This window comes from Epinephelus moara, chromosome 20, assembly GCF_006386435.1.
Source record: "Epinephelus moara isolate mb chromosome 20, YSFRI_EMoa_1.0, whole genome shotgun sequence".
Classification (NCBI taxonomy): Eukaryota; Metazoa; Chordata; class Actinopteri; order Perciformes; family Serranidae; genus Epinephelus; species Epinephelus moara.
In genome coordinates, this window is record NC_065525.1 from 34,171,670 (window position 1) to 34,186,944 (window position 15,275).

The 15,275-nt window shown below is 39.0% G+C and overlaps 1 protein-coding gene across 1 annotated transcript; it reads right to left on the minus strand.

The window, feature by feature from the left end:
- Positions 1–1,628: 1,628 nt before the first annotated feature.
- Positions 1,629–13,434, minus strand: snx22 (sorting nexin 22). Its single transcript, XM_050072631.1, has 7 exons — positions 13,121–13,434; positions 9,240–9,323; positions 8,296–8,400; positions 6,372–6,466; positions 5,112–5,144; positions 3,537–3,604; positions 1,629–3,404 (listed from the first exon to the last, which is right to left on the minus strand). The coding sequence occupies exons 1-7, from the start codon at positions 13,205–13,207 to the stop codon at positions 3,295–3,297; spliced, it is 582 nt and encodes a 193-aa protein (XP_049928588.1). The 5' UTR covers positions 13,208–13,434; the 3' UTR covers positions 1,629–3,294.
- Positions 13,435–15,275: the final 1,841 nt, after the last annotated feature.

Sequence of the window (15,275 nt, forward strand, 5' to 3'; positions counted from 1 at the left end):
GGCTTTTCTGGAGAGTGCTGTCAGGTGTGGTATGTCACAATGGTTTAGAAATCTGACTGTGGAGTCAAAATCCAAACTTGCTCGTCTGGTTCAGACAGCCATGAGGGTCATGGGGAGGAAGGGACACCGATCCCTCCAGACACGGTATGAGCAGTCTGTTCTCAGACAAACACACATTGTGGTCTAGGCTTTTCATTTCTTCTGGACTATTACTGTAAGGCAGCAATACCTGTGCAGCTCCTGAGTCCAAGACATATTTTCCTATGGGGACAATAGCGTTTATCGTATCATATTGTATCATATCATAAGTCAGGAAGGTCTGTGTAACATTTTACTTGTAATAAACACCAGACATGTTACTGCTCTAAGAAAGAAGTCCAGACTTGATGACCTGGATTTTGCTTTGATCACTAATAAACACCTTTAACTCTCTGACCTGTCATCAGTTCAGGGTGAAGCAGACCAATCAGGTCTTACAGTTAACCAATCAAGTGGCCCATTACAGCCCCTATAAACCACAACCAAATAATATCATTACAGACTCAGCTCCTTTACTCAAGTCTTTTCTTCCCTCAGGTAATTCGTGTGAATGTTCTGCCCAAGCTGCTTGTCGCTGCTTGTAAACTATTTCACCTGAGGAGAGGCGTGGCAGCTGCAGGGAAACTGACTTCCTCTACACCTGCAGACTGTCTGTAGGAGTAAACCCATCATGCATCACTTAATATTGAGAATGGTAAAAAGAGAGGAGGTCCTTGTCTGAAAAATCGTTTTACCGAGAAACTAAAGTGTCCAAGAGTTTTTACTTTTCACTAAATAGATGCTGTTAACAGAAATAACTGACCATTTTTGTCTTCTTTTGCTTAATATTTCTGTCATAAAGGATAATTATCTCTCACTTACATGTTTCATAAGTATGTTTTTGACATTTTGAACATTTTAAAGTTTGGGGAGGAAAAAACCTACAGACAGATGTGGTTGAATCGCCCTTACTGTGTGCACACATACTGAAGGTTTACAGCTTAAAGGCCTTAAAGGGATAGTGCACCCAAAAATGAAAATTCAGCCATTATCTACTCACCCATATGACGAGGGAGGCTCAGGTGAAGTTTTAGAGTCCTCACAACACTTGCGGAGATCCCAGGGGAGAGGGGGTAGCAGCACAACTCCACCTAATGGAGGCTGACGGCGCCCCAGATTCAAACTTCTAAGAACACATAATTGAAAGCACAAAATATCTCCATACTGCTCGTCCGTAGTGATCCAAGTGTCCTGAAGCCCCGACATAAAAAGTTGTTTGGAAAAACGTAATTTGAACTCTGTTTTTAGCCTCAGTGTAGCCTGTAGCTCTAACTGTCTCTCTGTACACCGCGCTCATGTGTGTGCGCTTGTATGGAGATATTTTGTGGTTTCAGTTATGTGTTTTTGTTTTAATCTGGGGCGCTGTCATCCTCCATTAGTTGGAGTTATGTTGCTACCTGCTACCCCCTCTCCCCTGGGATCTCCGCAAGTGTTGTGAGGGATCTAAAACTTCACCTGAGCCTCCCTCGGCATATGGGTGAGTAGATAATGGCTGAATTTTCATTTGCATATGGGTGAGTAGATAATGGCTGAATTTTCATTTTTGGGTGCACTATCCCTTTAAAAGCCTGTTTTTAATAAAAGCTTTATACTGCCACTGACAGGATTCTACATGAACATGCACGTTTCAAACAGACATCTCTATTTTACATGACAGATTTGCTTTTTGTGCCGTTTTGTCTCTCACTGGTTTTAAGAGGCTCGGGGCTCTTTGGGAAATAATTGATGACTCAGCAGTTCTCATACTAAATAATGAATCAGGGTGTTTTAAAGTCTGTCTTAAACTACGACTGCTGCTTGTTTAGTCATTAATATTCAAATGTTATAGAGAAATACTGTGAATCCAGATTTAAACCAAGTTGTCAGAGGCTTGAAGGGACAGTTCGCTGCATAATCAAAAATACATATTTTACCTGTAGTTCCTATGTGAAACTGCTCCCAACAAGGTCTGTGGATTATCTTTAGTAACCAGGTCATTTTTTCTGGACAGAGACGTTGCTGTTGAGTTTTTCAAATGTATTTTTTGGCACTTTGAGCACCACAGGCTGAGTGCCATCTAGTTCCATTATACTGGAGAGAAGGCAGACATCTCTACAGCTGATATCTCCAACACTCTGCAACTCACACCAAAACAATCTAGACTGATAAACAGCTCCACAGGTAAGAGGAAAAATATGTATTTTGGTTTAGGGGGTGAACTGTCCTTTTATGGTAATTAATTTAAATCAGAATCTGAAATACTTTATAGATCCCTGAGGGGAAATTGTGATTCCTTTCAGTCACTCTGATGAAGATAGATAACTACAAGAAGTGAAAATAAGAGTATGAAATAGATGTAAATATAAAGCAATAAAATAAAATAGAAATGAGAATATGAGGCTGTAAGTGTGAAATTCAACAACGATATGTACATTAATAGAACAAAACAAGAATAGAATAAAAGTAAAAAGGCTGCAGTGAATCTTTTCTGTTGGTGAATGAGGTCCCAAACAGCCAACATATATGAAACACTTGCTAATGCTTGTCAGACCAGTGATCATATCTCCTCAAGCACTGGAGGACGTATTAACAACCACAATACAAAAGTACACACATTTAAAAACAAACATTTGTTTACACCAAAGACATTGTTTTAAAAAGCCTCAGCCTCAGTCTAGGCTGGAGGCATCAGAGGCTGAAATTTACATCAGCCTCAATAAACTCAAAGTACTATAAATGTAGTCACCTTTATATATCTGTATCCCATTGACAAACGTAAACAACAATATATTTAAAAACTAAACCCTATCTAGATTTCAAGTCATTTTCTACACTCCCACTGCTCCTGTTTATTAAAATCAAACAACAATAGTAAAATGAATTAAAATTAATAAAAGGCACATATTATTGTCACATCTACATTAAAAACTGTTTGTGCGCTACTTAAACTCCCTAAAAACAGACACGGAGTGATTACCTTTGCAAATAGAGTTAAGTTTCAGCAGGACTTTAGGTGTTTGGCCTCAATATGAGATTCCCACAGAGCTGTGAGAACAATAAAACACGTGGAGTGAGAACAAAGCCTGCTGAGCGTTTTGAGTTTAAATCCCACTGGAGCTGCTGATTTTGGACAATAGCTTCCTCTACCTCACCTATTTCAGGCTGGTTTTTCTTTCTTGTTGGCATCATGTGTTTGGCTATTTTAAAACACTAAATCTAACTTTGAATTTGAGGCGTCTATATCGTGGTGGGGTCAGGCTCAGTGAGGATGGGGGCGGTGAAGCTGACTCGGACGTCCCGCGGATAAAAACCCTGAAGAACCCCGTCGACAACAACATCAGGGAGATCTGCAGGACGAGACACAGCTCAGGGTTTATACAGTCTGACCAAGGTCTGCATGTTTTTTAATGCTTTTCAATTCAAAACAACAAAATGCACAGAGTCAGCAGCTGTTTCTGTGTTTTATGAGTTTGTCCTACCTGACGTGCTGTCGCAGAGATAAGGATCCTGAAAAAATCCCAACACCTGCTGATTTTCTAATGAATAACTGAGGAAACAAAAGTAAAATATGATTGTTAGTCATATGCAACAGCAATTCTTCAAATACCAACATTCAATACATTCATTCATAATCTGTAACCTCTTATCCTGTTAGGGGATGTGGGGGGTGCTGGAGCCTATCCCAGCTGACATTGGGCAAGAGGCAGGGTACACCCTGGATAGGTCACCAGACTATCACAGGGCTGACACATAGAGACAGACAACCATTCACGCTCACATTCACACCTACGGACAATTTAGAGTCACCAATTAACCTGCATGTCTTTGGACTGTGGGAGGAAGCTGGAGTACCTGGAGAAAACTCACGCTGACACAGGGAGAACATGCAAACTCTGCACAGGAGGGCTCCCCCACCCTGGGTTCGAACCAGGAACCCTCTTGTTGGGAGGCGACAATGCTAACCACTCCACGACCATGCAAAATTATAGGCACACCAATAATTCCTTGTCCAGTGGGAGTTAAAATAAACAGTGCTCAAGTTGTTGGTACGATGGACACAACAAGAATGACCCGAAATACACAAATTAATCAATGCGAATGAAGTGAGTAGCGCAGTTTTGCATCACATCTGACTTTCAGCAACTGATCTGCGGCGCAATAGCCAATCAGCATTGAGATCCTCCGGGGACGCATGATGCTGAGGACGTTCATTCATTGATCAGCAATTTCATGCGTGTATGACACAAGTTTGAATGCCAGAATATCATGTGTTGACTCGCTGAATCGATGAATCATGAACTTCCACCAGTGCGTCCTCAGTGTCATACGTCCCCGAAAGACCTCAATGCTGATTGGCTATCGCGGTGTGAATCAGTCGATGAAGTTCAGATTTTTCAACTCTCGCAAAAAAGCGTATGACCGGAAACCACGCTACTTGCTTCATTCGAGCTGTTTAATTCATGTTTTTCGCCTCGCGTCCATCACGTCGCCCACGTCTTTACGTTGAGTTTGCATGTAATTCACTCGTGCACATTGTTTTATTGCGCCCTGTGCAAACACAACAAAAGAAAAGTACCTCATAAGAAAATTACTTCAGTAACTTAATTTGATGCAGTTTATTACATCAGTGTATGAGGTTCTAACAGGTTCTTGACAACTAATAACAAATGTGAATGCTTGTTAATTGTCATTAAGTATCCAGAACCAGACAAATGACAAAATACAGGCTGTCCGTGTGGAATTGTTGAAGGTTGAAATGTCCACTGTTCTGGGCTGACAGAGTAAGCAGTGCATACAGTAATATGACTGTTGTTCCTCATCATTTGAAATGCAAACAGGGTCTGGCTGTAGTCATTAAAATGCTTCGGTCATCACTGAAACAATGGTGTTGCAGAGACAAGAAGAGTAATCTCCTGTGCACAGGGCTCAGTAATCCTACAGATGCTACATTCCTTCTAGTGGGCACAGGACGTATAGTGTAACACATAAATACAGAGAGAGAAAGGGGAAATACTAGTTACCCAACAGCAACTCGACACTAGTAAAGCTCTCACCTGTAATCCTGACTGTCCAGTTCATCCAGTGATCTGAAATTAGAGCACAAATCTGTTACAGATTACCTGCAGGGACACGGTCACAAACAACAACTGTAAGGCTACTCTGATACAGAAGGTTAAGTCCTTTTGTGTATAAAGTTGCAATAACTCTTTATAAAGAGGACAATCCCTCTCACCCACATACAGCACATGACTGTACTACATAATAAGTTGTTTATGTCTTTTATGTATATTATGGAAGCAGCCAGAGCTAGCCAGTGGATCTGGATGAGAAAAAATAATGTCAGTTGGGGGCCAGCAGGGGGAACTACTAAGCAGGGTACATAACTCCTTGAGATCAGGTGGAGAGATCCACCAATCAGTCCTCTCAGGAGAAAATCCAGGAAGAGGAAGGTTATTTAAGTGTGGGAGTGGCCTATTTGAATCCCTTTTGTTTGAGACCATGCTGCAAGGTGAGTGTGTTTGCTGATCCTGTGAGTTTATCTATCTCCTTTAACTTTAGCTTATATTGGAGTTATGCTATGTAGCGTGTGAAATAGAGTATGGTGAATGTGCTAGCAAAGGTAGTATCAGCACTGCTTCTACCTGGAGCTTGCATGTACGGAGCCTGGGTTTGTTGAAGGTGGCAGTGCTGTTTGGGCTGAGAAAGCCATGTGTATGTAAGGTAAAGGAGGTTATTGGGTTGGTGTGGGGAGCAGTGAGACCTGGCATTAGGGGAGTGTCTCTGGGACGCCAGAGATCACTGTATAGCCTCCTGGAGGTGTCGTGGGACCAACTAGACAAAACACTGGTGAAAGGAGGTTCCCAACCAATGACCCCAAAGACATGTTGGTTATCACTGCTCACTGGTCTGTATAGTTAAGCCTTGCCATAATAGCTTATCATAGGGCTTAGGAGGTTATTCACTGAGTGCTGATTCTTTCTCTACAGCACAAATTTCTTGTGTTTATTTGAATTGAATTATGTATATTCAATTAAGTAAAGCAGAGACAAAAACAATATGTAGCCTGGTCCAAACTGGAGATTAAAACCTTTACCACTGATGTTATTATACGTATATCTGAATGTTTCTCCTTCCTGGATCATTACTGTGGGTCAGACTCAGAGCTGCTGCTGCTCCACACCACTGTGAGAAATGCGTCTAAAGTTTTATTATGTTGCTGCATTGCCCCCAATCCTAAAAATAGAGGGTGTAAATATAGCAACATGTCTAACATCTGTGGGTGCAGTGAGAGGAGAGTGGACTGAAGGACTCACTCCATGCTGCTGTTCTTGATCCCTGTGTGAAAGTGTTTCACATGGAGGAAGTCCAGCAGCACCTGCGGCACGTCTTCATTCTGATAGATGATGTCCTGCAGCGACACATAACAATCGGACTCTTAAAAATGTGTCTTTGGTTCAGATCCAAAGAGGTTTATGAAGGTTTATTAATGATCAAGTGGCAAAACAAAACACATTTTCACTACCTGGTTCATCAGTGAATCATCATATGTTTAGCATATAAGTAAAATAAAGTCTTTGTTTGGTGCAGTTTTACTCCTTTGACACATTTCCTTGGTGCACAGGAGAAAAATGACCTTTCTACAAACTGTGCTTTGATAAAATATTCATGTAGCACATTCAAATATTTTGTAGTTATTTTCCAGAATGGTTAGTAAACTTTAGATTTAACATTTTCAAGTACAAATATTACTATTAAAAATATTAAAATTAAGATTATTATTTGGAAAATAAAAAGATTTATTAACATACTAATAATAATATGTTACTTTATTTAATAACAATAACCATCAAGAGAAATATAAAATATTCAAAAGAAATTGTTTTTATTTTGTGTTATCTGCTGTTTTAATTCCATTATTTTATTTTTCTTTTTTTATTATGTATCATAAATATCATGATTTTCTTTTAGCATTTTGTGTTGCATTTGAGGTATAAATTGTGCTATAAAAATAAAGTTTATTGTTGTTATTAATATTAATAATATTCTTTTTTGTTGATTATTTCATTTATTTATTTATTTTTACTTTTTTTGTGGTACAGTGAATTTAAAAATCAGACCTGCCCTCCAGTCCAAAGTTTGAGAAAAATTCCTCCATGTTTTCTTTATTACATATACACATATATATTTTCTATTTTTCTGTAATTAAGAATATATTGATATGTAAACAAGTATTTATTCATTTATGGGTATGTGGGTGTACACACATGCGTATAGTGGCAGAATTACGTATATTCATACCTTGTATAATTCATACCCTCACCTGTTCATATATAAAAAGATAGCAGGACAAGTTGATTAAGATATATATGTATTACTAATATTTATATTTATTTTTTTGGAGGGCAAAATACAATTGTTATTATATATATCATACATTTAGACTGGTTTATTCTCATAATTAAAATAATAGGATAATTGGTAATTTATATTATATACTGAGATAGATTTTTGTAAGATAAATATTTGGTAATTAATATTATATACATATGCATAGGTTATTTTTGTGTGACAAAGTTAAAAGGTAATAGTCTTAGGTACGGCTTTGTCTATATAAGGAAGCTGTGTTTCATTTCATTCACTGACTTATTGAGAAGGGTGGGATTTAATAAGTTTATACTTCCTCCAACTCCTTTTCATTATTTGTTAATATTACTTCCTGTCTGTCTGTTTGTTTGTATGTTCATGTCTTTTTTTTTACATGCTAGAAATACATATTAAATATCAAATATCAATACATCACAACTTGTTCACCTGCCTTAGCAAAATATCTGATGCTCGACTCCCAACTGCTCCAGAACAAAAACTAAACATAGATCACACACTGCAACCATTTTAGATTCTTTAATCTTTCCATTGTCTCCCTGATGCTTTAAGGGTTACTTTTAAACATTCATACATCTACCTCTGACCACTGATGGGAGCCTTAGGTCTTCAAACAGGGACCCTGTCGCAGTATTCTCCATCTAAACTTATTAATTCTTTTACTTTTCTTATTCGTATAAAGTGCTTTTATAATTTGATTTGAAACGTGCTTTTCATGAAGTTTGGTCACTGGCTTGGTGACGTCAAAAATCCTTGAAAGAGATTTCACGTCAGCAGGACAGCAGCTTGCTGAATCCTACTGGAGAGTGGTTGAGGACGTTCTCCCCTCACTGTGCGGACTCCTGGATGTGTTACCTGGATGTAGTCTTCCAGCTCGTGCCTCCTCTGCTCCAGAGGCTTGGTCCTCAGATGGGGGTTCCTTTTGCTTGGGAAGTCTGGAGTGTGGATGATCTTTCTGAGCTGCAGGTGACACAAGATACAATATGAAGACTCAGATCAGCTGTGATGAACAGGACGGGACACGACACGTAAAATGGAACTCTGTGGAGTTTGATCACCAGAAGCACTTCTATGAATGAGTCCTATTTTGCACATCAAACTGTGTGACGTGATTCACATCTTGTTGTTTTGTTTCTCACTGTTCCATATTTGACTTTAGGTTGGTAGTGAATCAAGAGACGTAGCAGTGCAGCAAAAAAGGCGAGAGAAGAAGAAGATGAGTTTTATCTACTGAACACAAATGCAAACAATGCACAATTCAAAATATTCAAAAATAGTACAATATTACCTCAAGTTCTTTGCACATTAACTTTAATATTACACTGATGCTGCAGATTTTGTGCATTGTGTGTGTGTGTGTGTGTGTTTTACATACTTTGTTCTATGTCATTGCTTATTTTATTGTTTCATCTTGTGTTGTATAACGACAATAAAGCTGAACCTTGAACCGAATGTTTAATGAGGAAGGAAACGTGCTGCACATTTAAGTTTGAGACATTTGGGCTGCATAATGAAGCTGTGATAGCATTATTCTTAAACCTTGTAGCGACTACTGTCAATGCAAAAAGCCGCTGAGAGGCTGAGTAGGCTCGTCACTGTGACTCGTTCAAAAACCCTGAACAGCATTTCACTCATCCTTTGTGTGCAACAGACAGTTTAATGGCTGATGCTGACTGATGTCTATGATGAGTAGACTTCTCCTGAACCTCCTCCTTAACAGTATACATCTCACAGAATAATATGCAGAGCTACACACAGTACACAGTGATCCAATAACAACATATTAATTGTGAACGTACTTTTCTGTGGAGACTCTGGAACTCGCTGCTTCTTCTGAGCACAAAATGTTTCCTCCCGTTGAACAAAACTTCAACTCTGAAAAGCTGCAAAGAAAAAACAGAGACACAGGATTAATTCACAGTCTGTCATTTAGAAAATGTCTGTTTGAACATTTAAAGTTGCACTGACATGCTTTTAAAACTGATGAAGAAAATGAAGACAATACACTTTTTCTAAGTTGTCATTTAAAACATCGTCCCATTAAATGCAGATAGACGTGTAGCAGCAATCAAATATCAGACACAGATGACTATAAATGCCACACATGATAAAGCTTCAACTAATACTGTAGTACAGATTTCTCTTTCGGTATATCACATAAAAACTGCCATGAACAAGGCAATTAAGGACTTACATAAACTTGAAGTAAAAAAAAAAGTGTGCAGTGTTAATCTCATAAGTTTGCATCATGATTCAGCCACACAATTTCTCCAGCAGGAGGAGGCACAGAGCTTCAGATACATCCTCAGGAAACCAGTGTAGACAGACGAGCATGGATGTGTCACACCACTGAAACTTTATCACCTTTAATTCATATTTATATTTGTATATTTAATACATCCCAATACACTATATGTAGGCCTGTTGATCATGTTACTGTCTGTGGGTTTATATGATTATTTCTGATTTCTCTTGTTTTTATCAGAGATGGGTTCTTCATTTTTTTTACAGTTTGTTGTGCAGGACAAACTGCAGGACGTCCTCATACAGTTACAGCTTACAAAAATGTATCAGTAATGTAAACAAAAAACAGCACGAGTCTGATGTCGTGTGTTCTCAGATTGAGGTGATAAAACCAAACAGGTCAGTTCAGCCCGCTGCAGCAAATTCCCCAGGCTGGTGTCACATTTTAACTTTTTAACATGTAGGTGTGGATGTGATTCATTAGACATGAATAAGTAGGTGAGTGTTCTCTGGAAGTTTGACTAGTTTCATGGGAACAAAAGATGAACTTCAGGCACGCATGCGTGGAGCAGGAACACATGCGTTTGAATGAAGTTATAAAGCCTTTATTTCAAAACATGGCTGCTTAGATTACAAACACTGACTGATTTCAACTCTCTGGCACCCTGACGAAGACCTCCTGCTCAGAGTCGAAACCTGTCATCTTTTGTTCCCATGTGCTGACCCTTTTCTTCAAGAGCCCCTGCGTTTTTTCTTGAGTATCATGTGATTAAGACGGTCCTCGAGCACACTCTTATCTCATTCTTCAAAGTTTGACTAGTTTCACTTCAGACTGCTGCGCTTAACTCAGTTTATAATCACACCAGTGAACTACTAAAGCATCACAGAGAGCTTTAGTAAAACAGAGTTATTAAACTGAGACACTGTGGCCTTAATGAGTCCTTAAACAGGATACACCGACGTCTGTGGTCACATCACCAGTGTTTTACAGCTTTCTGCACCGATCACTGTTTGAAAATGGATCAAAATAACATTATATGTCCAGCTACAGAAAAACCTTTCAGACAGGTCAGAGGCCCGAACCACCTCAACTGACCCCTTTTAACATGAAGGAGCAGCGGCTCTACTCCGAGCTCCCTCCAGATGTCCGAGCTCCTCACCCTTTCTCTAAGGCTGAGCCCAGACACCCCACAGAGGAAACTCACTTCAGCCACTTGTATCCACGACCTCATTCTTTCAGTCACTACCCAGAGCTCATGACCATAGGTGAGGGTTGAGACATAGATGGACCAGTAAATCGAAAGTTTCGCCTTCCAGCTCAGCTCCCTCTTCACCACGACAGTCCGGCATGGTGTCTGCATCACTGTAGACGCTGCACCCAAACGCCGATCCATCTCACGCTCCATTCTAACCTCACTCATGTATAAGACCCTGAGATACTTGAACTCCCTCGCTTGGGGCAGTAACTCTCTCCAAACCCAGAAGGAGCAATCCACTGTTTTGTGGACTCTCATCCCGACCACTTCACCAGTGCCTGCTGGAGGTCACGGGTTTGCGTTTGACTTTGTGATAAGTATGTGGGCGCAGCTCTCACTTTGCTAATACAGGGACATTTCAATATCTTGTGCAATATTTTTTCAACATCATGTGCAATACTACTCATTGTCATATCATATACAATAAAACACAGATTATAGATAGATATTTAATACTGAGTGTGTGACCCTGACCGAGGGGACCCACTGGTTGTTACTGTTTTTTAGTGAACATTAATTGTTGTTACTGTATTTTGTGTTACTGTAATTGAAGCACTTTCTGGCACAAGAATTTCTCTCGGTATAATAAAGTTCTCTTGAATTCAAGTAAAAGACGACTTCTTCCACCAGAATGAAAGACTGCTTAGACTGTACATTGTTTCCTCCTCCTGCTCAGAGGCATGCCTGAAGGTGTGTAAACATAACTCAGCTCTTTGACGTAAAACGCAAACATATTTACGACAAAGATATATTTTACCTTTCAGTGGTACAAAGACCTGTTTTTAGGAGCAGTTTTGAAGTTGCACTTTATACTCCACTTTTCACTACTTTTTGACAGCTGAAGTTAGTGGTTATTTTTTAGTTTAAGTTTTTACACACAAAACAAATGATGACATTATAAATGATGAATTAATATAGATTCAACTTCCCAAAAATATTTAAAACAGTTTCAATTATTGACCGATTGCAACAGTTAAAAACTGATCACATGTCAATGCATCAATAATAAGATCCACTCATAGTAGTACAAAAGTGACGGGCAATTTTGCATAATGACTTTTACCTTTGATATCTGAAGTGCAGTTTGTTGCCAATGCTTCTGTACTTTTACTAGAATTTTAAATCCGGGACTTTTACATGTAATGGAGTATTTACATGGTGTGAGGTTAGGTTGATCCGAGTATTACCAGCTGACCTTTATTCTTTAATTTTATTAATATTGATTTATTGTTCTATATATTCTAAATTAGTTGCACACCTACTTTGTGTCTATGTATTTTATTCAGTCATTTTTATTTGTTTTATTCATTTATCATTATTTTACTCTCATGAGCTAGGAGGGGATTTTTGATTGATGTGGGAGGTTTAAAAGTGTAAATATTTCTGAAATATGTGCTACTGTATCATTACATATGCAAACTGCTGAATAAAATTTGGTCATTAAAAAAATAAACAAATAAATAAATAAATAAAAAAGCTCCAAAAGTAAAAGTGCCCTCAACGCAGAATGGCCCAGTTTAGAATAATGTAAATTATATTATGGGTTTTAATTATTGATTAATTAATGTGTTCATCTCTTTAACGCTGCAGCTGTTGCAGTGGAGCTGATTTTAATAACTTTATATTCTGCTGGGTAGCTCATACAGTTTTATCCTAATCTATAATAAAACAACATAATGTATTTGCCAATTATATTGTGTATTGTTACCTGAATCTGCAAAGTAACTGAAGTTATCACACAAATGTAGTGGAGTAAAAAGTAGGGACACTTGCCTCTTAAGTGTAGTGGAGTATAAAGCAGCAGATAATGGAAGTAAAGCACGAGCAGCCTACCTCTAATCTGTACTTAAATACAGCACTTGAGGTAGTTTTTCCACCACAGTTACTTTTACTTGAGCTAAATTCAGATGTAAGACTCCACTGTTGCTGTTACAGTTTTAAATGATGTGAGTATTTCGTGCACATCTGGATAGAAATGGTTTAAACCCCGAGCTGATCTCACTCGGACTCCTCCTGCAGGTTACCTGGCTCACCTGGTGTCGCATTCACCTTCACACCAAACGACAAACAGGCGGTTTAAAACACAGTAGCCTAAATGGTGATTATGGAGGAGTTAAAGTGTTTTACTCTGCTCAGGAGAGGGAATACGAGTTAGAGGACAGATCAAACATCGTGCTCACCTTTCTGGACTTTCCCGACTCATCCACTTCCCTCTCCATCGATGGGATCGATACTTCAATCATCGGGAACTCTTCCTCCAGCACCATCGGACCCAGTCAGCTGTGAATGTGTCAGGTTCACTTTGTGTCACTGAGTTTAACTTCTGTCGGTTTGCTCCGCTCACAGGAACTGAAAACATAAAACACACCAACCAGTGTTTCTCCCTGTGTGTGTGTATGTGCGTGTGTGTGACTGTCGGCTTCTTCCTGGGCTCCACCTACACACTAATTGGACAAACACAACCACAGGGCGCGTTCAGGGACATTAAAGGTGCAGTCCGACATTTAGGTACAAAAGTCCTGTTCCTGTCCCTGTCTCTGTCTGCTGCTGGAGCAGGAAGGACAATAGCCAGGATTTAGTTTATATGAAGGTTACAGAAACAACACAGGGCTGGAATTTGATGTCTGTGTGACGTTCAGTGGGTGGAGAGCTGTGGTAGAAGGTACTTTGACTCAAGTACCATGGGCGGATTATGAGACAATGGGCCCCTGGGCACAAATATACAAGGGGCCCCACTACCTCTCTGACATACGAGCAAGACATGCAGATTTTATGGTGGTTTGTGTCTTTTTGTGGGTGTTTTGTTTTCCTTTGACATAATGTTGTGTCCCTTTTTAGTCATTTTTTGTCTCCTTGTGGGTGTTTTGTTGTTTTTTGTAGACATTCAGATCCCTTTGAGGTCATTTCTTGTCTTGTTGAGGACATTTTGGTCTCTTTTTTGATCGTTTAATGTCTCTTTGTAGCCATTTTGTGTCTCCTTTTGATAGTTTTGTGGTCTTTCGACATAATTTTGTGTCTCTTTTTGGTCATTTTTTTGTTTCCTTGTGATTCTTTTGTTATTTTTTGTAGTCGTTTAGAAAATTTTGTGTCTTATTGAGGAAATTCTGTCTTGTTTGGTTGTTTAGTGTCTAGTTGTAGTCATTTTGTGTCTCCTTGTGATTGCTTTGTGGTTCTTTGACATAAAGTTACGTTATTTTTGGTTGTTTTGTGTCTCTTTTTAGTCAATTTAGTGTCGTTTTTTGGTTGTTTAGCATCTATTTGTAACTCTGTGGTCATTTTTCTGTCTCCTTGTGGGTGTTTTGTTATTGTTTTGGTCGTTTATTGTCTATTTGTAACTCTTTGTGGTCATTTCCAATACATACAATACTATTCTGTAATAAAGTGAATTAAAAAAAGCAGTTTTATCGCAGCTTTTTGTAAACATATGGGCCTGGTTTCATGAGACAAAAGACCAAAAGACAAGATTTCACGCAAACCTTTATTTGTCTCTCATAAGCCTCCCAGCACTGACAAAAAAGTGAAAACTGTTTTATAAGAGAGTTCATTTCTGCTTAAACGATACAGCAAAAAACAAAACAATACTTGCAGTGAAGTTAAACCTGACTGTCTTATCTTTCCTCCTTCCTCCAGAGAGGGAGTTTTCTAATTTATCTGTGTGAGAGCGAAAAGATAAGAGCTTCTCACAGGAAGAGAAGAGGATACTTTGATTTAAGATATTTGCACAGTGAAGGTCAATATATATATATTTATATGCATATATATAACAGACTATCAGAGGCAGGTAAACTGAGAAAAAAAGTGAACAAACTCAAGGCCACTTTTTTTAAAACTGAGAGCCGTCAGAAAGCAACATCCCGTCACTTTCGAATCCAGGTTCACTTCCACTGTGAAACACAAAGTAAAACAAAAACAATTGATTGGATATAAAACGGGATGTAAACCCAGACCACACAGCACAACTGTGCTCACATCCTCTCAAGCCCAACACTCAGTGAGGAAAAGGTAAAGGAAAAAGGTGTCATGTTGCACTCTCAGTGAGGCATTTTTCCTCTGTCACTACTTAAATAGCACATACAGATGATTTTCCATGTGTTGATCTCATCCGCAATCACATGCTCTGTCTGTGACCCATCATCATGGGACTTATATCTTCCCGTCCCTGTTGCTGCTTATTGAAAAAGCAGGAGGGAAAAGAGCTTACTCAAGCAGCTCCATGTGAGGACGCGTGACCTTTACGGAGTCACAGATCACGGCAGGGTAAAAATATAACAGCAATTTCGTCATCAGCGTGTTTTACTACGACTCCAGTGAATCCTTGCCCTGCTGGTGAACACT